Here is a 26687-nt window from a genome sequence, read left to right on the forward strand (position 1 = left end):
GGTGCCCCAATATAGTTTAATGCCCCCTTAGCATATGCCCCCATACAGAATAATGCCTCCTTAGCAGGCGACTTCATAGAGTATAATGCCCCCTTAGCAGGTCCCCCATACAGTATAATGATGCATAGTGCCAAATAAAATGAATAATAAAATAAATACTTACCTAGCCCTGTTCCCACAACGAGTGGAGGAGATCCCTCTGCGGCTTTTCTCTGTGCTATGAATGGCTCGGCGCAGAGAGGTGTAATTACGTCACTGCATCGCGTCTGTTTGAAACTGGGACACACCACCTGTAGACCGGGACAGCGCGACACCGCCCCAGAATCCGGTACTGTCCCGGGACGGTTGGGAGGTATGCTGTATCTCTGTCCTCTCCACAGAAGGTTTAACGCTGGACTTCATACAGCCTACTAGACATTGCACACTGTCACATGAGGGGGCAGTTAGAGGGAAATTACTCATTTTCTCCATCCTATAATCTAGCCATTACTAGTGCAAAACATAATAGCACGAAAACCACTTTACATTGAACGTGTAACATATGTGTTTTTCACGTGTTGAGCTAAAAGAAATATTGAATATAGTGTTGTATATAAATCCTTCTTACTTGCCTACACCGTTACCCAAAGGTAGTCAAAAGTTTATGTACTTCCATAGTCCTCTATTATATAACCCAAATCACATTTCTAAATGAGCCGTTTTTACATCAGTTATTGCAAGCGTACACTACAGCAAGATGGCTACATAAGCCAAGCTGCAAGTCACATGACTTTTGTACAATTTGAATGACACAACTTTCTTTATTCACATGCTGCTGCCACAACCAACAGACTGTGATGAAACCCACCCTGACTGCAGAAAACGGCTGCATATATAAAATATGTCCTTTGTTCAACAATTTCACATGCATGAAAATGACACCATTTTTATTGGATTTAAGCCTTAGTCAGGAAATAGTGGCACAAGGACGTGCCACATGGATGGCCACTTTATTAGAGATACCCATCTAATAGCACGTTGGACCTCCTTTGGCCTTCATAACAGCAGCAATTCTTCGTAACACAGATTCCACTAGGAGTTGAAATTGTTCTGCAGGAATATGGGGCCATGTGGACTGGATAGCTTCTCGCAGTTGCCCCTAAAGTGTCCTTCTGCCATAGGGTAAACAGCTGGCATGAAGGGATGAACTTGGTCGTCCACAATGCTTAGGTAAGTTCTACTGTTCAAACATCCATCCACAGATATTGGAGGACACAGGGTGTGCCAAGAAAACATTCTCCACACTATTATTCCACCTCCACCAGTCTGAAATGTTGACTCCTGACAGGAAGGGTTCACTTATTGGTGCTGCTTTCGCCAAATTCTGAACCCTCCTACAGTGTTTTTCAACAGAAATCTGGATTCATCTGACCAGTCTATGTTTTTTCACTGCTCAGAGATCTAATTTTTGCAATCTTTTGCCCACTGGAGTCTTGCCTCTCTGTTTCTATTAGACAGCAATGTCACTCAAACTGGTTGTCTGCAGTTATGGCCCATAAGTGCGTGTTCAGACATGTTAGTTAGAGCCCCAGAATTGTGTTTGGCTGCAATTTTCTTGATTCTGCATCGTCTGTTCGTCAGAATGATTCTTGACATCCTCCTCGGACTTCTTTTGTCGACGAGTTGTTTACATCCACAGGATCCATTTCGCTGGATTTTTTGTCTCGGTTAAACCATTCTCAGTATACTCTTGACACTATTGCAAGAGGAAACCTCACAAACTTGCCTGTTTTTGAAATACTTGCCCTGGCTAGTCTAGCACCGATGACCATGCCTGGTTTGAAATTGCTCGATTTTCACATTCTAATGTGGATTCACACTGAAACTGATCCATGGACAACTTGCTCACTTGATTTTATTCTGCACTCCGGGTCACATGGCTAATTTCCATACAGTGAAGCTGCATTCATGAAAGGGCTGGTGTCTCTAGTAAAGTGCCCATTCAGTGTATGGCATTTGTTGAGGTATAATATGGTTATAAAAGGAAACGGTAACTTGCAAAGCTATCCAATAAATTGTCACGCAGGTATAATGGGAATAATAAATAATATTAAATAATAAATAAATAATAAATAATAAAGGCCCCCAGGTCGGCCTTTAGCGAATGCCTGCTAGGTCGTGCCGGACGCATGACCTAGCAGATGCCTGTCCGTTTTAAACGGACAGGCAGTAATACACTGCAATACAAAAGTATTGCAGTGTATTATAATAGCGATCGGAGAGTGACATATTAAAGTCCCCTAGTGGGACTAGTAAAAAAAGTAAAAAAATAGTTGAATAAAGTTAATAAAAAATTTTTTTGAAAAATAATTAAAAAACCCACTTTTTCCCCTTACAAAATGCTTTACTATTAAAAAACCAAAATAAAGTAAAAAAAAGTTACGCATATTTGGTATCGCCGCTTCCGTAACGACCCCGTCTATAAATTTATTACATTATTTAACCCGCACGGTGAAAAAATGAAATAAAAAACTATGCTAAAAATTGCTGTTTTCTGTGAACCCTGACTTAAAAAAAATGTGATAAAATGTGATCAAAAAGTCGCATTGACTCCAAAATGGTACCAATAAAAACAACAAGTCTTTCCGCAAAAAAAAAAGCCCTCTTACAACTGCATCGGCAGAACAATAAAAAAGTTATGGCTCTTCAAATATGGAGACACAAAAACAAATAATTTTGAAAAAAAATGAGTTTTTACTGTGTAAAAGTAGTAAAACATACAAAAACTATACAAATTTGGTATCGTTGCAATCATAACAACCCGCTGAATAAAGTTATTGTGTTATTTATACCACACGGTAAATGGCGTAGATTTAAGACGTGAAAAAGAGTGGCAAAATGTCAGTTTTTTTTCTATTTCCCCCCAAAAAAAGTTAATAAAAGTTAATCAATAAATAATATGTACCTCAAAATGGTGCTATTAAAATATACAACTTGTCCCGCAAAAAACAAGACCTTATACAGCTATGTCGACGCAAAAATAAAAAAGTTATAGCTCTTGGAATGCGACGATGGAAAAACGTAAAAAATGGCTTGGTCATTAAGGTTTAAAATAGGCTGGTCATTAAGGAGTTAAAGCAACATTAACGAATCACAAATTATTAAAATGGTCAATGCAAAACGGACGGTGAGTAACCTATAAGGCGCGATGCCTGATTATACTGTGTTGATAGCAAGTTTGTATCTATGTGTGCCTAAGCCAGCTGGTGCAGTACGCTGTGCCTACACTGTCTAGTAGTCTTGTCTTTAGTCTATCTATCTATCTATCTATCTATCTATCTATCTATCTATCTATCTATCTATCTATCTATCTATCTATCTATCTATCTATCTATCTATCTGCAGAGCATTGCATTAAAAAAACGTCAACCCCCCGGCATGTTTCGCTATGTAGCGTCTTCGGATACTTTTTGGGGCTAATGACCGGGCTAATGACCGCGTGCTCCAAACTTCCCCTATTTATAACCTTCAAATAACGTGTGGGTACGCATGTCCTTCATGGTTAGCCAATAGAAATTCATCTAGAGGATCAGTATGATGGACATATGAGCCATCCAAATGAAAGTCTCCACAGTCCAATCAGAGAACCGTCGCCTGCGCGTGCTCATGAGTGCTAAAGACATGTTCAGCGTCCAAGTGCAGAATAGATCCAAATACACTTCAGGACACTTAGATATTTGGAGATAAGTGCATAGCGCATGCCCAGGGACTTAGTGCTTAGGAACCCACAAATCAATGTGTACATCTTTTGTAAAGGTCTGTTCAATATCTAAGTGTCAGATTTGACTAAGTGTGCATGTTAAGGCAATTAGATGTTCAGAAAGCAGATATACTGCGCATACCCAGGGACTTAGTCTCTAGAAGCTATTTTTAGCGATATTACTGCAACATATAGACTGATTAAATGAGTGTTCTAAGTCAACCACTAAAACTCATGTATTTCTGCCATTGCCAATAGTTGGACAGCAATTAAAGATACCTTGAAGCAATGTTAGGTATGCCTACGACACCAAGAGAGACCGAGGTACATTTAGATAGCCAAGCTTAGGAGGGGATAGAGCTGATTATAGAGGGAAAGTTAAAAGGGAAGGAAGGAGGATTTTCCGTCACAGAACAGTGGTTCGATGCTAAGTCCAGGTGGACAAGGAATGAATAATTTTATTTTGTTTTTCAATATAATTGTATTAAATATAATTTTAATGAATTGGATTTAAATATCATCTAAAGGTGAATGGCAGAAAAAAACTAAGGCTAAAAATCCTATAGTAATAATTACAAAAAAGGGCATCGGCACCTTGCCAAATAGATCACTCCACTACTCTGACAATTGATAAATTGCCCAATTTCGTAAGATTTTTCTATTGAAGGGATTACAAAAATTCTTGATGGTAGGCATAAGGGGACAGTAAGAGCATCTTGGATTGGAGCTAAGTACTTAGTGGAATAGATTGTCTAGAATAGAGACTGTGGACCAAAATTTGTGAAGGTTGTTCCCTCTACAATACGTGATGCTTGGGGTGTCTGAAATAGCTCCACTTAAGTGGATAAGCATGGAGGATGGGCCAATATTCCTGTAGAATGGTGGTAACCTGACAGGGAAATCTCTCACGAGAAAACTGGATTTAGGGGTGGTCTTCCAGAAGAGGTGGGCTTTTGAAAATGTTTCATTATAATGTACTTGCTGCTTCTTGTAGAGATGATGATATATAGCATTGCAGCATTCTTTTTACTGGGCAATATCTGGTTTGTTCTTGTAGAAGGCGCTGGCCCTTGATCAGGAGTGCACCGTCCTTATTGACCAGGAAGTGAAGCTGGAAAATAGGATCAGTTTCGAGTGAGTTGGTTTTCCTTTCTTGTACCATGTTTTGGATAATAAAAAAACCTTTTACTTACCGTCTTTACAAGAGCAACAGTAATTTCTATCACAGAACCGATGACAATGATACACTACTTGCGTTTTCCTAATAGACACAGACAGATTTGCTTGGGTTTACACAAAAAACACGTCTTCCCTGATCGGACTAATGTGGTATAATTTTAATACAATTGAAACATTTTTTATTATTTTAATTTTAGCAAAAACAAACTTGCTTGGGGATCCACTCTGTCTATTATATTTACATAGCAAGTAATGGTAGTAACAATAATTGATAGACAAAAGGTTTAAAGGCTATTCAAACCTTTAAAAGTGATTTTGGAAAATTGTGCTTTGTGCAACATTTAAATTAGTTTTTATTCAAAGTTATTTTTACTCTTTGAGATACAGCTTCTTTGTATTCTGTATCAGGGCAGCTGCATCGTTTGCTAAGACATGAATTCGCCAGGTTCGCGGGACTGACGAGCTGCTATCGATCACATCTAAGTTCATATCTTAGATGTGATAGTTTACAGGTGGATTCCGCGGACACTGAACCTGTCCGTCCCGCGGACCTGATGGATTTAGGTCTTAGTGAACAATATCGCTGCTCTGTATACAGGATACAACACAGCTGCATCTCAAAAACGAAAAAAAAAAATTTATTCAAATTTTCAATAAAAACTAATTTGAAAGTTGCCCAAAACACACTGAGTGTAATTTTTATTCAAAAAAAAACCCAAAACCTTTTGAAGGTTTACATAGCCTTTAAGCAGGTCATTTTAATTTTCTGTCTAATAGAAAAGATCTACGATGGTCAGAAAGTATTATTTCCTTTATTTATGAACGTAAATAGAGATCATTGTGCATAATTTCAGCCTAATCTAGTTAATCATCACCTGAAGAGAAGAGGGGGTTAATGTAGAATATAGAAGAACACAGAACTCTAAATTCAAGTAGTCCTGAGTGGTTTATTGTATATGATCTTTTGATGTAAGTGGAAATATGGAGACTCATTGAAGCTTCTATAATTTAAATGCTAATTATTATTATTTTTTGAATCCAGTGAAGTAAATTTATGTTCTTTTTTTTTTTTTTAAATGCTTTATTTCTTTTTTCATCTATATAAAAAAAACATTATCCACTCGCAGGTGGAATTTTGTATAAACATACATTTACAGTATATTGACAAAAAGGATATTTCAAATATACTTTACCCCCCTCCCCAACCTATCCATGATCCGTGCTCATCCTCTTTACTTCCTTTTTATTATAATTTATGTACATCTCTTTAAACTCTGCTCTAGATAATATTCTATTAACAATTGCCTCCCATTTTGTTTCCCATCCAGCTGGATTTTTCTCTCTTTTTAATTTATCTGTGTCGATCCACTGCCAATATAATATTTTCTTCCATAATCTCTTAACCTGCAGAAATGACGGAATGTGCATTGATACCCACTCAGATGGAATAACTTTTTTTCACTGAAAGTGTCATTAAGTAAATTAGATCAGAAATATAGTTATCTTTTTCACCCGGGTTAAACTGTACCAAACACATCCATTCATCTAGTTTTACCTCTTTATTTAGTACATAGCTAATATATTTTACTGCCCAAACCCACAACCTTCTGATTGCCGGCCATATCCAGAAACAATGGATCAATCTCCCCGCATTTTGGGCATTGTCGTGTATAATTAGGTATATCGTTTTCGTAAGGCACGTTAAATGCATGATAAAGTCTAGCCCCTACCTTCCACTACATCTCTCTTACATTTTCTAATGACTTTGCCCTCCTAACCCGGGCCCATCCTTTTACCAGACGTTCTTCTACTTCTTCCTCCGAGATATGTGTATCCAGATCTCTTTTCCATTTTTTTAATTATATTTTTTATACCTTTCCTATCCTCCTTAACCGGGATTTTCTTTCTAATAAATGCAATCGATGGACCCCCCTGCATACCTCTCATCATATCTCCAAATTCTTTTTGTTTGATACCCAGTAATTTTTTTAAATCCCCTTGGTTTTTTTATTATGTGGCATATTTGAATGTGTTGCAAGTAAATTTATGTTCTTAAAGTGGGTTCCACCGAACATTAAATAGTTAGTCATCAAGTGTGAAACCTGTATTACTTTATTGTTCCTTTAAAAACCTATTTGCTACGTGAAAACAGTCAACATGCAAATTTTCTGCTGTTGATGGATCTAATTATGGCTTGCGTGAGTACCTACAGCAGTTCATCTAAATAACTTGACAATGACTGATGTTTGGTAATACATTTAAAAGAATCGCTGTAGCTAAAAGCCAGCAAATAGCAGAATTATAGCAGACAAGCAGGCAGCAGCTGTGATGGTGCAGACAGATGTAGCGTACTGGAGGTTGCAGCAAAGAATAGAAAAAAAACAGAAGCGGGTTGTATAAGCGGAGGTCAGTAACACATCAGGGACAAAATCACAGAGCTGAAGAGAGGTCAACAGGCCATTTCATACACTGGAGACAAAGTCGGCAGGCACACAGGTAGCCAGAAACATCCTATCTTAACAAATGAACAAACAGATCATAGGAAAGGAGCTAGGGATATTCATAAATGCTGAAAACCAAGCACTGCCGGAAGTTTGCAAGTTGCCCTCAGATATCTGTGAAGAAGTTGCACTTGAATCTTTATGAGTAAAAAAGTCACCCGACAACAGGATCTTCCCAATTGGCTGATTAAACATGGATACCTAATGCACACTGAAGGCACTTCTACAAGGGCTAATGATAGGGCAAATGAGCGTTCATATGAACGATCATTCCTGTTCATTGCCCTGTGTTAACAGGGCAGCGATCAGCCAATGAACGAGGGAGCGCTCGTTCATCGGCTGATCGTACTGTTTATGCAGCAGAAAATATAATATGACTGGGAGATGTCCTGCCGACATGATGGATGGTAATTCATGTAGACGAGCAATCATAGTAACAATCGCTTGTCCCCATACATTACTGATCAAAGATCCTCGTGAAAGGAGCAAACGAGCGCCGATCAACGAGCTGTCTGGTTGATCGGTGTTCGTTGTTACGGCCAAATTGGTCGGTGTAAAGGACCCTGATGCTCGACCTGAAAGAAGGTATGCAGGGGTACTAAGATGTTAATAAGCCAATCTGACACACAACCCATTCCCACCAATGCACAATTATGTGCTCTAAGTATTAAACAAAACTATAGATCCACTGGCAGCAGCTTGCTGACAGTTTCCAAGTAGCAATATGTAACAACATCTTACATCAAAAGTCCATTTTCTGGTTATTTAGGTAAATCAAAGGTGGAGATAAAGTTTTGTAAAAACTGAAATTTATATGAACCATTGTGTCTTCATATATTTCCTGTCAGATCCAAGTTATTAGTTATTTTCATATTTTTTATGGTTAAAATTATTTGTGCTTTAAATAGACAATTGTTTTTTGGCACATTCTCAGTTTACAGATTGAATCAATGAATAAAAGTTTGCGTATTTTATCAAAACCCACAAAGACCATATATGAAGCTTTACAGTCAGCTTTGAAGAAGTATGGATTGGGTAACCAAGATGCTGTTCTGTATAAAGTAAGTGATGGATTTATATTGCCTAATTTTATTTTTATCACATTAAATGCTCCTTTTGAAAGCTGGAACCTTCTAGCTCTGTGGAATTCATATTCTCTGCTATTACTCAATAGACTCTGTTCACACTGGCATCATGGTTTCAATTGTTCGATCTATGACGGATCCATTATGACTCATTTGACGGATTAGTCATAATCAGCTATGATGAATTATGATTCATTTTTGGCCGTCAGGTTTCCACCAACAATTTGATTTTTTAACCCCTTAAGGATGTGGACTACTTGGCACGTTCTGGACGCAGCCCGATTTTTCAAATTTGACATGTGTCACTTTATGTGGTAATAACTTTGAAATGCTTTTACCTATCCAAGCGATTATGAGATTGTTTTCTCCTGACACATTGGACTTTATGTTACTGGTAAAATTTGGTTGATACATTCATTATTGCATTTTTCTAAATGTAAATGTATCTGCTTGTAAGGGCTTATTTAGACAAACGTGTAATACGTCCGTGCAACGCGCGTGATTTTCACGCGCCTCGCACGGACCTATGTTAGTCTATGGGGCCGTGCAGACTGTCAGTGATTTTCACGCAGTGGGTGAAACGCACGACATGTCCTATATTTGTGCGTTGTTCGCGCATCACGCACCCATTGAAGTCAATGGGTGCGTGAAAATCACGCGCAGCACACGGAAGCACTTCCGTGTGACGCGCGTGATTCGCGTAATAGCAGGAAAACTTTGAATGAAAACAGAAAAGCACCACATGCTTTTCTGTTTACAAACCTACAAACAGAGTGTCATAATGATGGCGGCTGCGCGAAAATCACGCAGCCGCGCACCATATGATGATGACACCCGGAGCTGTCAAGTGAACTTTTGCGTGCAAAACGCAGCGTTTTTTTCGCACGCAAAACGCACATGCTCGTGTAAATCCGGCCTAAGACAGATAGTTATACCACACAAAATAATTTCTAATTAACATTTCCCATATGTCTACTTTAGATTGGCATCGCTTTTTGAACATCCTTCTATTTTTCTTTACAAGGCTTAGAACTTTAGCAGAAATTTCTCACATTTTCAAGAAAATTTTAAAAGGCTATGTATACAGGGACCAGTTCAGTTGTGTAGTGGCTTTGAGAGGCCCTTACAATACATAAATCTCCCCATTTTAAAACTGCACCCCTCAAAGTATTGAAAACAGCATTTATAAGTGTTTCTTAACCGTTTAGGCATTTCACAAGAATTAAAGCAATGTAGAGGTGAAATTTACAAATTCCATTTTTTTTCCAGAAATTCCTTTTTAAACCTTTTTTTTTCTGCAACACAGAAGGTTTTACCAGAGAAACACAACTATTTTTATTTCCCAGATTCTGCAGTTTTTAGAAATATCCCACGTGTGGCCCTAGTGTGGTAATGGACTGAAACACAGGCCTCAGAAGCAAAGGAACACCTAGTGGATTTTGGGGCCTTCTTTTTATTAGAATATATTTAGGCACCATGTCCGGTTTGAAGAGGTCTTGTGGGGCCAAAACAGTAGAAACACCCCCAAAAAGACGCCATTTGGTAAACTACACCGCTATTTGGCATGCAGATTTTGCTGCATTGGTTTTTGGGCGCCATGTCGCATTTGCGAAACCCTAAGGTACCAGAGTATAGTGGAAGCCCCCAAGAAGTGACCCCATTTTAGAAGCTACACCCCTCAAGACATTTATCATTTGCCTGGACATATGACAGGGCTCAGAAGTGAAGCGCACCATGCGCATTTGAGGTCTATTTTGGTGATTTTCACAGCATTGACCCACAATTGCAGGGCTCTGGGGTCAAATAGTAAAACAATCCCCTTAGATATGACCCTTATTTTGGAAACAACAGCCCTTAAGGCATTTTAAGGGGTGCAGTGAGCATTTTTCCCCCACCGGTGCTCTTTCATTAGTAATTAATATGCAGCAGATGGTGCAAAGTGAAAATTGCAATTTTCCGCTGATAATCCATTTTAGTGCACAATATGATGTACCCAGTTTGTGCCGCCGAAAACACACACCCCGTAAACTGCAAAGCGCGTTCTCCCGGGTATGGCGATGACATATATGTGGATGTAAACTGCTGTTTGGGTACACTGTAGGGCTCAGAAGGGAGGGAGAGCCATTTGGCTTTGTGGTATTGGTGGTATTTCAGTTTATGATGTGGGGGCATATGTAAGCTCTGCGGAGTACATCAGGGCATAATAAGAGGGTACAATAATGGGGTAAATAAATAATATTTCTCAGATGTGTGGCCAGTGTCGCACTGATAAATGGTGCCCGATCTTATCTGCTTTTGGAACATACTTTTGACATTTTGCGTCATCATATTCTGAGAGCCAGAACTTTTTAATATTTTAGCCGAGCTGTGTGAGGGCTTATTTGTTGGGGGGCAATCTGTAGTTTTCATTGGTACTAAATTGGGGTACATGCAATTTTTTTTTATCACTTTTTATTCCATTTTTTGACAAACAAGGTGACCAAGAACCAGCAACTCTGACAATATTTCCTATTCTTTTTTTTTTTACAGTGTTCACCAAGGGCTACAAATTAAAATTTTACTGTATTCTGCGAGTTAATATGATTACGGTGATACCATCTGTATATAGATTTTTCTTTATGTTTTGCAGCGTTCGCACAATAAAATCACTTTTTTAATTTTTATTTATTTTTTGTGTCACTCATATTTTTCAGGCAAAAATGCTGTGTAAGGGCTTATTTTTTGCGAGACGGGTTGTAGTTTTTATTGGTACATGCAACTTTTTGATCACTTATTATTCTATGTTTTGGAAGGGGTAGTGACCAAAAAATAGTGATTCTGGCATTGTTTTTTTTTTAATTGTTTTTGCGATGTTAACCATGCAGGAAAAATAACACTATACAGTTTTACAGTTTGGGTCGTTACGGACGCGGTGATACCAAATATGTGTACTTTTTTTTAAACGTTTTAATTATTTTCCTATAATAACACACTTATTATAGGAGAAAAGGCAGTTTTTGTTTTTTAAACTTATAACGTTTATTTTTATACATTTGTACAACATTTGTATTAACTTTTTAAACTTTTTATTTTGTCCCACTAGGGGACTTGAAGGCCTGCACTTCTGATCTTTATTCTAATGCATTGCACTACCCACATAGTGCATTGCATTAGAGCTGTCAGTCATTCACTGACAGCTAGCCTATTAGGCTCCTCCTCTGGGTGGGGCCTAATTGGCTTCCGTAGGTGGCATACCAGGAGGCCATTGTTAGGCCTCCGGTTGCCATAGCAACCATCAGCATCGCGACGATGCTGATGGTTTACAATCACTAAGATGCCATGATCGCTTTTGATCGCGGCATCTAAGTGGTTAATGGCAGGGAGCGGAACTAGCTAGTTACAGCAGGGTGTCATCTCTACCATACAGCTGACATCCTCAGCTTTTGAGCCTGCGCCATATTCTTTTTGCGATCGTAGGCCTTTCAGGCCCCATCTCTGGGAGGGGCCTAACAGGCCTTCATACTTGGCAGACAGGAGGACATTCAGCCTCCAGTTGCCAAAGTGGCCATCGGAACCCCACGTTTGTATCGCAAGGTTCCGATATGCTAGTAACCACATAGATGCAGTGCTCGCTTTTGAGCGCTGCATCTAAAGGTTTAATCGGCCAGATCGGAGGCTAGCACCGGTCCTGGCCTTGCAGCAGTGATAGCGTTAAGCTATCACTGCTTTAAAACCGTGTCTGCAGATGTGTCTGCGGACACAGTAGCCTGTTAATGCGATGACGTAATAGTATGTCAGTTTGCGTTAACAGGCCAACGCCGGTGACGTAATAGTAGGTCACATGGCGTTAAGGGGTTGCTGGATAGAATAGTGCAGCATGCTTCACTATTCTGATCTTCAAAAAGCAACAGAAACTTGTCGGAATAAAGAGCTAACTCAAGTAAATGTGTCATTGCAGAATACAGAGGGTTGCTTATGAGCAGACATTGTCAGAAAGAACACTACCACTTGTAAATGGATTTTGATAAGAATACATTTATATTGTTATTTATCCACTATCGGTAAACCTATAGTTTACTTAATTGGATCAGTTTTGTTCCCAGAGTAAAGCTGAGAATTCTGGGTATAGTTTCAGGAAACCGTGCTTTTTTTTAACCCCTTAACGACCAAAGTATTTTTTTTTTAATCCTCACCTTAAGCATAACCTTTTAATTTTCATCTATGTTGGTGTATGAGGACTTGTTTATTTGTGGCACGAGTTGTCTTTTTCATTAACACTATTTCAGTGTACATATAATTTATTGATTAGATTTTATTAAAAAAATATCGGAAAGGAATGCATGTTTCGGCACATTCTGATGTCCATAACTTTTTTATTTTTCTATATGATGACTTGCTTTTTGCGGGATAAGTTGTAGTTTGTATTGGTAAGCTTTTGGGGGGCATATAATTCATTGACTGTTTATAAAAAACGCCATTCGCCATGCAGTATAGATAATAAACTATCTTTATTCAATGGGTTGCTATGCTTGCGGTGGTAACCCATTGGTGCCCTGCAATTGAGTCCCTGTGTTCCAGTTGTGCAGCAGCATGTAAGGGGTTAAACTGGCAGGATCAAAATGAATCGCTGATCCTGGCAGTTGCGGCAGGAGCCTGACTGTGCATAACAGCCATGCTCCTTCCCATGATCTCAAGGGTACAGTAGCAGTTCCTATGAGATCCAAGTGACAGTTGTATTTGTCACGATGTGGGAGCTAGCACCCGCTTGTAAAGGATATATCCGACGCTCGCCGTTAAGGGGTTAAAGGAAACATATTGGTAAACACAAAGATAAAAACATATCAGCATAAATATGAGATAGGTGGGGATCCTCTGACTGCCATTTGACAAACCAAAACAACTGGTGCCGGCTGCTTACAGGAGGAAACAAAATGGAGAGATAGCTGCATGGCTACGGGAGCTACGGAAACAGCCAAGCAATAGGTTGCCAAATGGGAGTCAAGGAACCATTATTTTCTAAATGGATTTGGGTCCCAGAGATAAGATCCCCATCTATCAGACATTTCTGGGCATGCTGTAAATGTTTGAAGTGCAAATACTTTTGTACTTCAGACTGTATCTTCTTATATAAGGCCCTTTTACACGGACAGATGATCGGCTGAACGAGCGCTCGTGGGAACACTCATTTCTGATCATTGCACGATTGTTCGTCCCCATACTTACGATCGTTGCCCCATGTAAATGGAGAAAATGAGTGCTGATGGACGTGTTATTATCATTGACGGGCTCGTTAATGTCCATTAAATCTACCGTGTAAACCACCCATGGTCACTTTGTGGGATGGATGGTAAATGGTAGCATACAGTTGTATCTGCTTATGTACCTTTCCAAGTATTAAGTTGTCGAATCCAGTTGATGAAACCGTAAGAAACCATGAATTGTAACTGGATCTCATACTTAAAAAATTCTAATTATTACACGTGTGAAATTGATTTCTTAACATTAAAGTATTATTTCCAATGTGTTTTTTTAGTCAATATTAACAGTATGAAGAAACTACCTATACCTTTTTTTTTTTTTATTATTATTATCATAGCTATTATAATTTCCCCTTTCTTTGTCAGATAGTTAAGAAAAGTCATTATGGCACACAGGCATATTACACAAAAGGAAATGTAGCCAGCACATGTCACACAAATTGCATGAATCGGAAATGAGTCAGTGTTTCATTATCTTGTCAGATCAGTTATGTCTTGATGAAGAAGGTCATTCAGTGTCTTAGCATTACTCTGTGCTAATATCCTGATAAATGAATCCTCCTCGCTAAATCTGCTGTGACTGAAGTAATGTGGCGGTTTTAATAAATTTAAAACATATTTATTTTGTGCCACAGTGTATATATATTTGACGTTAAAGGGAAAGTCCAGAAAAGGACTCTTCATATTAGGGTATCTGTAACACAAATCACGTGACTGCAGTTGCACTTACTAAATATCCCCCTCTCAAAACGCAGTTTTAGAAAATACACAGTTCTGTAAAAATGTTCTTAGAACACAATAGAAAACCAGCTGCAGTTCTACCACTGTTCTCCACCAAGAGCAATAAGTCACGTGTCTGGAGAGAGAGAGAGAGATAAGTGCCAAGAGACATTGTAAGGAGTGACTGTACTGCATTTCTACGTTACACTGCCTCCATGTATAAGTTGAATTAGACAATTGCGTATTAACATCCATGGACTGTGTTATTGCTCCAAAAACTGGATATTGCCCCAAAAACTGGTTATTGCATCGTAGTGTCCTAGAGGGGCGACAACGCTGATGCCATGACAGGTACTGAGGTGGTGAAGTGCTCACTGGTTCCCAACTATTTTGCCACGTTACGTATTCAAGTCTGGTCCTAGACAGCTCGGCAATGTAAGCTGTTATCTGTTGGATAAAACTGTACATGACATATCAGTAAAGTTCAAGTTAACTACTTCTAGTGTGCCGACTGTTCTTCTGGAAGACCCTGTTACAAGTTTCCTCAGTTATAAAAAATAGCCATAGATGTTAGATTTTTGTTGTTAGATGCTGTTAAAATCTGCTGACACCCCACTGTCGAGGGGACCAGCCGGACTAACCCATAAAGTTTCCGTCCCTTAAAAAAAAATAACATGACCTTGTGGCTGAGCTGAAAGGATCTTTGTAGACATGGGACCCTTTCTGGTACTGGTGAACACCACCACACCTCTAACCACCTGAGAAAGGAGGACTTGCTGCTTGTTTGCCCACATCTACTTTACCTGATGATTTGGTGAATCCCCCCCCCCCCCCCACACTTGTTTTCTTAAATTGTATGGCCTGTGGAGAGGGGATGCAGCCAAACTATGCCCTCTTTTTTATTGGAGCCCCAAAGCATGTACATAGTCTGCCACTATGGCGTGTACGTCGCTGTGAAATGGGGAGTTGGGTAAAATAGCTGTCAGACAAAAAATTCTTCCACTAAAAAGTTTTTCTTATGTTTTTATGTTCAAATAAGGAAATGGAGTGGAAGCAGTGGATAGCGGAGAATAGAGTCATGAAAGACCAAGAAAACTAGGAAAAAACACAATGAATAGGACAATGATCATGATTATCACAACCTTTTTCATTCTTGAACTTAATTCCTGCTGATTGATGGTCATTACTGATCGGGCCACCTTCCAAGCTTTGCTATATGGTTCCATGGTTACTTGAAACCTCCCTGTGTATGGCTAACAAAAATATCAGATTTCCCAGAGATACAACCTATTATCCCTCCTTTGATCAGCTTGACTTTGGAGTACCCTCAAACTAAAAAGGTGCTGTCTGTATTAATTTTTCTGATTTACATTTTTAGTAAGGAAGTTTTTATGCAGGCCTTTTATCATATATATGAGCAAGTCTAATTTTATCATAACATGTTTTCATGAACACAAACAACTGGTGTACTAGCTAAGGCTGCATTAGCTAAGGCCGAGGGACGGGTTCAGTGCTGCTCTTACACAGGCAGGGAGTTGGTTGAAAACAGTGGGCATGAGGGGCATTAATTTAATTTCATTTCAAGAAAAATGCTATCTAATGGGGATTCACATCATGGGAATGCGTTTTCCAAAGTAGATAAGTCCTTTAAGATGTTTATTTCATATTAAATAATTCTAAAGGAACTGGTCTTTTATGCCCATAACTGTACTTAAAATGGATATGTTGTATCACACTGTATACTGTATATAATACCAGTGACCATACTGGATTAATCATGCATGCTATATTGATAACTGAAACATGGGCTCACAGCCGATTCTGAGGATCAGTAGACTTCATGGCTTCATTGTGGTTTATTGTGTAGATTTCTTAGACCATACATGGCTTTCTTGTGGTATTCTATTGTGTAATTCTAAAACTAGAAGAAAATAAATTAAATTGATTGCAGATGTAGGACTGGATTACATTTATGTAAAGTAACCTACTGTATAGTCTTTTGGGGAGATGAATAAGATAAGGTGGTTACAATCACTAGTATATACTGACCTAGTATAATGGATTCATCTTTTCAGGTTTTCTATACATGGTAAATTAGTAGACATGTTATTTCAAATCTCACAAGAATATTTCATCCAGATTGTAAGACTTTCAGGCAATGTTTGCTGGAAACAGATGTTAAAAAAAACTATGAAGCTACAGTATTTGCATATATTTATTTACCAATTAACTTTGCACAAAAATCTCCCTAACCGTTATCTCCCTGGCTTCTCTCAGTATGGTAATGACTGTCCATATTGAAGCTAGTTATATAAGTCACATAAGATAGCTGTCTGCTTAATAGTTATCTCCCCGATCTCCTCATAAATATGCATGTTTGGTTCGGCTGAGTATTAGTATTCATTTTACTGAGGAAAGGGAGTCAAGCCGCTGCCAGGAACTCAAGCCAGGACCGGCTCCATGTTTACGTAGAGTCACAGGGGCTACCTTATGTCTCAACTTCTTTAATCAACCTAGTATATTATACTACAATAATGTGGTATGGTTTTTCTGTTTTTTTTGGATCTGTTTTTTGGTAAAAAATAACACATATATATTTTCCTATTAAGAGCACACAAAAAAAATGCCACTTTTGAACATAGCCTAAGAATAAAAGGCAGCTGTACAATGTTTGTAATTTAAACTTTAAACTTACGGAAAATATAAGTGCTATACTTGTTCAGAGAGCCAAAAGTTTTTGTTTTTTTTGTATTTGCCTTCCCATATTCATAGCCATAGGAGCCATTACTTTTATTTTTATGTCAAAATAGCTGTATGAGGTCTTGTTTTTCGCAAGACGAGCTGTATTATTTTTAGGCACCATTTTGCCATACACATCAGTAAATATTTCATTTTGTATTAACTTTTATTATAGGTTAAATGCAGCAAAATAAACTGTGTTCACTGAATTAAAGGATACCAGATTTGTCCATGTTATTTACTATTTTGTGATTAAAATATGGTAATTGTTTTTGCACCGTTATTTTTTAGTAACTTCTGAAAAAAACTGTATTATATTTTTCACGTTATTTTCTACCTATAATGTACTAATATATAGACATTTATAGTAATATACTAGTACATTATGCTTGTGAAGAAGAATTATGAGTTTTTTTGGCAAACAAATTCCTCTCAAATATAACAGTGCAGCCTGTGGTTTACTGTTGGTGTTTCTGCGTCCCATACAGCAGGTCCTGAGTTTGAAACCCAGCAGAGACCTGGTAAAAGAAGAGGCTGAATAAAAGCCCTGATAGTGTGCAGGGCGGGCCACTTCACCAATATACTTGGTGGGCCCTTTCACCAATGTCCTGTGTAGGAGAAACTACACAGTATGTCAGAATACTGAAGTATCCTGGGTAGTTTCCCATACTGTCCTGTAATTTAGGGCAAAGAACAACAGTGGGGCCTCCTGTGGGGTCTGGCATCTGCCCAACCTTGCCAGTTGCGGATGCTGGCCCTGACTTGAACAATTCCTTCTCCCAACAACTAACATTGTGAGAAAGTCGGAAGCCCCATACAAATTCGATTTGGTGAGATCTGCCACCATGAACCTAATGTTTATGATCAGCTTGAGTGTCATAGTTTTTTTTTCCTGCACAGTTATAGTGGAAGCGCTCTAAACATCTAGTTCTAACTTCTACTTCGAAACATAAGCAAAAGAGGTCCTCCGCTCACACTCCACTAATACACCGCAAAACGATCCACCTTAGGGGTTGTCCTCCCTTCAACTCCAGCTTGTAGTAAAGGTGTGAGTCATCTTACTCTAGCAGTGAAGAAAAATATATTTTTCAGGCCAAACCTCCTTTCAGTGTTTGAAGCGTTCAGATTAAAAAACAACTCAGTCTCCCGAAAGATTCCGCTCCACACTGTAGCCTCTCACTGCAACAAAGCTTAAAATGGCCCAAACATAGTGTAACTTCGCAAATTCAGATGAACAGTTAAAACAAGGGTTTAAATTATGCTCACAAACATAATAAAAACAGTGCTTTTTCATAACAATGCAAGCAGCATGCCTCACATGGACCCGACCCTGGGTTTCGCCTGAACAGCTTCTTCCTGGGACTTTGTCTTTGGACTTCTAGCTCCATTTTGCTTTTTTGTGGTGTGACGTGGTTACTGGTTGCATCATATCATAGTTTCTGCACTTTAAAACATAGCTTAGGCTATATTCACACTGCCGTCAGAGGTTCCCTTTGGAGCCCCCTTCGGCAGCCCTGGCAATTTTGACGGGAAGAATAACGCTGCATGCAGTCGGGTGCTGGTGGTATACGCCATAAGACGGTTCCAAGAGAGTTTTGTGTCTTCCATTATAAACAGAAGCCACATCACAAGTGTAAACATAGCCTAAACTGACTTACTCTTAAATTGGCCCTAATGTGTATGAGATTGAGAAATAAGAATGAGTGCCCTATAAATTGGGGCTATATAAATAACCATTGTATCTCCCTGCTGGAGTTTATCTTTCTGGGCATACTTTCTTCACATTATAATTTCAGTTATCAAGTACAAAACACAAAGACAAAAAAAATCAGGATTATTTTATATTTTCTTCTTTTTATCAATCTAATCCGAATGTGTAAATAAATGCTTGTAACATTTTTTTTTTTTTTTAAAACAGATGGGGGATTCACAATCTATAGACCAAGCTGCGTCTGTCAGTCAGGTGGCAGGACAGACTCTTATTTTGCAAGTTAATACAGGTAAGAGCATTTACCTTACTGTTGTCATTTGAGGCCACACATAACGGCCGGTCTGCAATGTAGGGTTTGCCATGTTAAAATATGTTGAAAACCTATTACGAAATCCCACCGCAAAACCACAGTATTTTGCAGTCGGACTGGGGTTCCTTTGACCCACCATAGGAAAGGATTCTGAAGACCCCCCCATTCATCTCGATAGAACATATGCATGTCCACTTTAAATGTAATTGTCATATCTGTTGCTATCTTTGCATACACAGGAAATGTCAATAAGGTCGTGTAGGTTATTTGTGAATCAACTCAATAATAGACCATAGTGGCAAGTCGATTGGCTCCAAAGTCAGCATAAATGGGGTTGTCTAGTGCTATATTTGTGTAGAAAAGTCCTTCTTATAGATATAAATAACCCGAATTGTGATAATATTTGTGGGTACTGTAGTCCAACCATTCCATTCAGTACTTTGGTTGCCTGCCTTTGAACCCGCTCAAACTCTATTATGTCTTTCTTGTGCACTGGTGCCCAAAACTGTACACAATATTCCATCTGGGTTCTAACTAGTGCTTTATAAAGTGGTAGAACTATGTTTGTCATGTTAATCTCTGTCCCTTTTAATACTATCTATGATCTTATTTGCCTCGGCAGCAGCTGCCTGACACTGGTTGCTACAGTTAAGTTTACTGTCAACTTAAATTCCTAAATCCTTTTCCATGACAATTTTACCCAGTGTTTTCCCATATAGCATGTAATGGTGACATGTATTTACCCTTCCCAAGTGCATAACCTTACATTTAAACCTCAGTTTCCACTTCTCTAACCAAGCCTCCAACTTCTTCACATCCATTTGTGACAGAATACTCCCCTTCTTTTTTTTAAATTTCTTTATACAATTTAGTACCATCTGCAAAAATATACTTTTACTGCGCAACCCCTCTATATACGAACACTCGTTTCCGATCATAGCATTGTATAAACAGGGCAACGATCAGCCGATGAAGAAGCAAACGCTTGATCAACACCTTATCAGTTCTTTTATGCGGCTTTTTGGTCACTAGTCAGCAGCACATTTCCCTGTAGTAATGACCGTTCGCTCCCATACATTAACAATCGTTGCTCATTGTGAATGGAGCAAACGAGCGCTGATCGACGTGCTGTATCATTGATGGCCAGTTTCAGGCTATGTAAAAGCACCTTTATTTACCCACTTACACACATTTTCCCCAAGTCCACACATTCTCATTTTATATACCAACCTTTTATGCTGCACAGTATCAAATGTTTGGAAAAATCAAGATATATGACATTTAAAGAGGCTTTGTCACCAGATTCTCAAATCCCTATCTCCTATTGCATGTGATCGGCGCTGCAATATAGATAACAGTAACGTTTTTTTTGGGCGTTACGAGATTACGAGATTTCGTTTCCCTTGCTGGAAATTTCACAGAAAAGAGTCAGAAGTGTCAGGATTCTGAATACACATGACGTCCAGGCTGGATGATCATGTGTATTCATTATCAGGACACTTGATTAACGTTAATCTCTGTGTATGTGGCTGCACATCGCTGCTGTGTAAATGAATGTAGAGGAGTGTATGATGCTGACTGGTCACTGATTGGTCAGCGTCATACTTGTAAACACGCCCAGTTAAAAACACAATACACGCCCAGTTGGACATAACGAAAAAAAAACGCCCAGTTGTCCATTTCAAACCTCATTTGCATATATATAAAATAGCTCATAACTTGGCCAAAAATGAACGTTTAAAAAAAAACAAAAAACGTTACTGTTATCTACATTGCAGCGCCGATCACATGCAATAGGAGATAGGGATTTGAGAATCTGGTGACAGAGCCTCTTTAATGATTCAGCTTGGTCCAGTCTAGAACTTACCTCCACATTGGAGCTGACAAGATTAGTTTGACAGAACTGATCCCTGATAAACCTATGCTGATATGAGATGCTCCATGGTGGCATCACTTTAAACCTTTAAATATTTTACCCACACTAAAGGTTAAACTTATTGAGGGGAATTTATTAGATATGTTACACCTTGCCCAAAAATGTTTTGGTTGTTTTGGCCCAAAATTTTTGCATCCTTTCATTTAAAAATTGTGCGGTGCTTCACGGAATCGGATGGGCCATCCTTGCCCCGACACATTTACTATAATTTACACCCTAAACTGTGAGAAACGATAGCGGAAATCTACACCAACTACAAGCTTTCCCTTTCTGGTGCACGGACAGTCAGAGATGCGCATCATTTATTAGGAGATGTGCGTCTCTTAATAAATTAGGCACATTTTACTCTGGTGTACTTTATATTAAGGCTGGCGTATGAAACACTATGACCGTGGGATAAGCAGAGTACGGTTCTGTAATATTTAAAACATTAACTGCGTGTGACATTCCCAACTCCCCTAAGATACACTTTACCTTTCTTTCACCAAATAATGACACTGAGACTTAGAGCTGGAATGAATTGGCCACAGCAGCCATTTTATTACCAGGAAATAGAAAAACAACACAATAATATATACCAGTAACAAATACCAAAAAAATAACCATAACTTCAAAGCCATTCCACGCAAACCCCCCATACAAACATCATTCACGTGAAAAACCATACACCCTCATACGGAAAATTGGGAAGGTCCTTGGAGCTAATAAGAAGGATCTGGCACCATTTTGCCCATATATGTATTTTTTACCCCCAGCCGTCCTCCTACAGGCTCAGGGGCACCATGCAAACCGCAGATGGCTGAAGCATTTTCATTTTGCTCCCAGGGACCCCACCCAGCAGGAGCCCATATAAGCCAGATCCCCCACCATGTATAATCTGGGAGGGACCATCACCAAAACCCGCCATACGCTGCCATGACGACTGACCAAACAACATGAACACCTAAAAACATAACCCACAACACAACAAAGAGGGAGGGAGGGTGGGACAACTGCTCGTCACTGTGTTTCCGGACAGACTGGCGCTCAAACCAGAGCGCCGCCTGTCCGGCCTCGTGTCACAAGCTCCTCCTCTTCTTGTTTCCCCCGGTCATGTGGCCTCCTCTTACGACCGGGGCTCAGCTCCGGCCGTTCTGTCTTAATAAATTCTGCCTATTATGTCAGAGCCTGGGTCCACCGAAGGATCCTTGCATTCTCGTAGTCCAGTCCAACCCTGGCAGTTGCGGTTTTAACCATAAAATGGACGCACATCATCCGCTACATGTGGCCTCACCCTTAGGAACTAGTGGAATTAAATATACCTGCACAGTGTTGAAAGGCTTCTGGTATTCATAAAGGTATTCATCATCATCATTATTATTATTATTGCTATGCTCTTAATATTGTTTGGCCATTAGGTTTCTTATTGAATACTGATGACATCAGAACTGACTACTATAAGCATTATAGAAGCCATCAATGAGAAATTGCAGTCTTACTTTTAGACAAGTCACCAAACTCCAAGGTGACTTCTAATATATTTAAAGCACCTCTATGCCCAAATGATAAAACGTTGTGTTCTCATAAAGGTTTCTCTTCTTACCATACATTCACACATACCTGTACAGAACTGTAACCACATCAGAAATCTATGTACTAATGATATGTTTTACCGCTGTAGTACTGAAACAGTTCATGAAAATATTCCTAGAACTTTATCTATGGGAAACCACAATTGTGGTAATGCAATTACAGTTTTTACACACAGTTTTCCCCAGAGAAGTCAATAAGGAATACCACAGAAAAGCCAGGAGACAGCATGCTATGTATTAAAAAAACATGCATTGCGTTCTAAAAAATGGATGGTTTTAAGCCGCAATTACAATTCGTTTTCTAGACTATTTTAAGAAATCTACAGGAAAAAATATTTTGAAGTAACTGTTTCTATAGTATAGGACTGCAACGTTGTTGGAAAAAAAGCAATTAGAATATTTTGTTTTTGTACATGCAGATATGAAAGATGTCACAAACACTAGAGGTAATACAGCAGAGCCGCAGACTAAGGTGAGTGTTATATAAAAAGTCCTAGAACTTAGCTATACCAGAAGAAACATAAGTATCAACCTTTCACTACTGCTCTAACTTCAGGCTAACCAACCAGTCAAGGACCAGGCACCGTTTAGACATTTTTAACATGCGCTAGTTTAACGGCTATATATTTTCTATGTGTTGGGCTAGCGACGTGATTTTAGCGATTTTTTTTCTTCTTGACAAATACAGGTTTCTTTTGTTATATTTTTATACACATAATTTTTGCGCTTTTTTTTAATCATTTTTAGGCTTATAGTTTGACATTTTTTTTACGAAAATATGCTTTTTTACACTTTTTTTTAAATTTTTTTTTTTACTTTAATTTTTTGATTATTATGGCCTGTCCCTCAAAGGTCAGACAAGACCTTTGGAGGACTTTATTATTTTATTATATTTAAACTATAATTTCCGTTGTTTCTGGGGCTGAGCCCCAGTTACAGAGGGCATCAACCCTGAAATAGTGACTATTGTCACTGTACAGGGTCTTCTGGGTCTAGTTAGACTCAGCGGGAGCTGTCTTCTACCGACATCCGGGCAATCATGTGACCAGTCACATTATTACTAGGACCAATAGCTGAGCGCCGTGTACGTGAGCATAGACAAAACAACAGCAGTGAAAACCACTTACGTCTTCTCTTCAGGGTCCATGGCAAAACGCTCGGGAAGAAAACCTAAGCCAGCGCCATATATATATGGTGGTCCTTAATTGGTTAACTTATATTTGGCCAAATTTACATTTTGGTTGGAAGTCCTCTTTAATCTGAAGTATCAGATATCGTCATAGAATTAGTATGACAACATAAAGGTCAATGCACCCTTAGACCACAACAGAGATACAGTACCCAGAATATAGTATGGTATATGGTACTTGGACATATATGTAAAAAAAAATATTTAATGTACTGTAGCATGGTTTTATTCCAAGCCAAAAATAGTGGTAGCTTTTCACTTTGAGTCCATGTAAAGATGGTTTATGGAGGGCATGGGATAATGGTTTGTATTTCAATATTTTGCGCATTAGTAGCTGCTGTACTGCAGGAACATTAGTAACCATCATAATACGTCATACAGAAAGTACCTGTAAAAGAAAAACCTGCTGAAACGCGTGTGCCAAGGTTAGACCTTCATCACTGGACACAGAAAGAGGCAAATAATGATCATCATACGTCACTAGCGCACAGACGTAGTGGAATAATACCAGACACAAAGAAGATTTTTCGGCATAACCAGGATATTGAAGGTATGCACAAAGTTACTGTTCGCTGGTTTGCAATAGTATATTGTTTTGTAGTACAAGGCAAACTAATATGCATGCACAAATGCAGCTTTAACGTAAACATAAGGTATTGAACGCGCTTAATGTGTCATAGCAACAGGCGGCTGCAGAAGGTGCATTTGCTACTGTCCTGTCAGTAGGGTCACGCGAGTGTATTCGTTCCACATGTGAACAGGATAGGAGTCCCTGATGCCGTTTCACTAGGTAGAAGGTTTGTGGAGAGCAATAGTATAGACCAGAATGATTTATTTCACCTGTCAATTGTTTATTGCTCACATATTCAAGATATGCACTTACTTATAGAGGACATGTCAGGCCCCATAGCAAACTTTTTTAAAATTCCCCCAAACATTTACCAAATCCCAGTGAAAGTTAGGATGAGGGCACATTTGCTAGCCCAGTGGCAGCAAAAAGCACAATTTCTGTGTAAGTACAACTCCAAGCATTATTATCATCAGACTTCAATAGGAGTTGTAGTTTCACAGAATAGGTATCACAACTCTTGTGAAGCTACAACTCACAGCATGACCAAGTAAATGATCAGAGCATGCTGGGACATTGGTACGACGTGGGGCATAACTAGAATTCATATGTCCCCAAAACAAAATGAGATGGGCCCCCACCACCTGGTGACAGGAAAGTGAAACAGTAGCATAAGTAGTAACACTTATATGGCAGTATGTTATCCATACTGTACCGTTATCAGAGAACCCACATAGTAGTGCATAGTAGTGCTAAAGTGCAGAAGGCCACCAAGTTGTTATTCCCCACAAAATGGAACAATGTTCTTGTATCTGAGTGGGCCCTTTAACCTATGGGTATAACACACCATCAGTTACATAAGTAGAAAATGCAAGATGAGGGTTTAGAAGGCATCAAATCCCCAGACCAGACCCCAAAATTAATTCAGATCCCAGACCCCTAAATTTATTCAGACCAGGACCAAACATTCTTTAGACTCCAGACCAGATTAAACCCCTATGCATGTGCCTTTTTCAACCACTATGCTGTTAGCTCCCCTGATATGTCTGTTTTAAGTAAATACAGTAATTGTAATCCCAATTAAATAACAATGCTGGGGCACATTTTGTCCTTACAGTCTAAGGCCTGATTTACACGAGCGTGTGCGTTTTGCGTGCGCAAAAAACGCTGCGTTTTGCGCGCGCAAAAGGCATTTGACAGCTCCGTGTGTCATCCGTGTATGATGCGCGGCTGCGTGATTTTCGCGCAGCCGCCATCATAGAGATGAGGCTAGTCGACGCCCGTCACTGTCCAAGGTGCTGAAAGAGCTAACTGATCGGCAGTAACTCTTTCAGCACCCTCGACAGTGAATGCCGATCACAATATACAGCAACCTGTGAATAAAAAAAGACGTTCAAACTTACCATGAACTGCCTGCTTCCTCCAGTCCGGTCTCCCGGCCGTTGCCTTGGTGACGCGTCCCTCTCTTGTCATCCGGCCCCACCTCCCAGGATGACGCGGCAGTCCATGAGACCGCTGCAGCCTGTGATTGGCTGCAGCCTGTGCTTGGCCTGTGATTGGCTGCAGCTGTCACTTGGCCTGAATTGTCATCCCGGGAGGTCGGACTGGAGGAAGGAGCCGGGACTTATCGGTAAGTCCGAACTTCTGTTTTTTTTAACACGTATATGTATATTGTGATCGAAAGTCACTGTCCATGGTGCTGAAACAGTTTAAGTCTTTCAGCACCGTGGGCAGTGACTGTCTCCTGACGTCGCGTACCCGAACATTTTTTGCCGGGTTCGGTCAAAACGAGTTCGGCCGAACCCGGTGAAGTTCGGTGCGCTCATCTCTAATTTGACACTCCGTTTGAATGTTTGTAAACAGAAAAGCACGTGGTGCTTTTCTGTTTACATTCATCCTTTTGACAGCTCTTGCGTGATTTTCGCGCATGCAACGCAGTAGCGTCCGTGTGGCATGCGTTGTTTTCACGCACCCATTGACTTCAATGGGTGCGTGTTGCGTGAAAAACGCACGATTATAGAACATGTCGTGAGTTTTACGCAACGCACTCACGCTGCGCAAAATTCACGCATCGTCTAAACTGCCCCATAGAGTAATATAGGTGCGTACGACACGCGTGAAAAGCACGCGCGTCGCACGCGCGTATATTACGCTCGTGTAAATGAGGCCTAACATTGTCAGCCCTGATTGGACAATGTCAGA

At 39.4% G+C, this 26687-nt stretch overlaps 1 protein-coding gene across 1 annotated transcript in view; it reads left to right on the top strand.

The window, feature by feature from the left end:
- Nucleotides 1-26687, top strand: part of RGS14 (regulator of G protein signaling 14) — a 119352-nt gene that overhangs the window by 87200 nt on the left and 5465 nt on the right. Inside the window, exons 11-15 of the mRNA XM_075859375.1 lie at nucleotides 4797-4873; nucleotides 8354-8480; nucleotides 19119-19200; nucleotides 23148-23200; nucleotides 24299-24467. Coding sequence (XP_075715490.1) covers nucleotides 4797-4873; nucleotides 8354-8480; nucleotides 19119-19200; nucleotides 23148-23200; nucleotides 24299-24467 — 508 coding nt within the window. The remainder of the gene's footprint in view (nucleotides 1-4796; nucleotides 4874-8353; nucleotides 8481-19118; nucleotides 19201-23147; nucleotides 23201-24298; nucleotides 24468-26687) is intronic.

This window comes from Rhinoderma darwinii, chromosome 3, assembly GCF_050947455.1.
Source record: "Rhinoderma darwinii isolate aRhiDar2 chromosome 3, aRhiDar2.hap1, whole genome shotgun sequence".
Classification (NCBI taxonomy): Eukaryota; Metazoa; Chordata; class Amphibia; order Anura; family Rhinodermatidae; genus Rhinoderma; species Rhinoderma darwinii.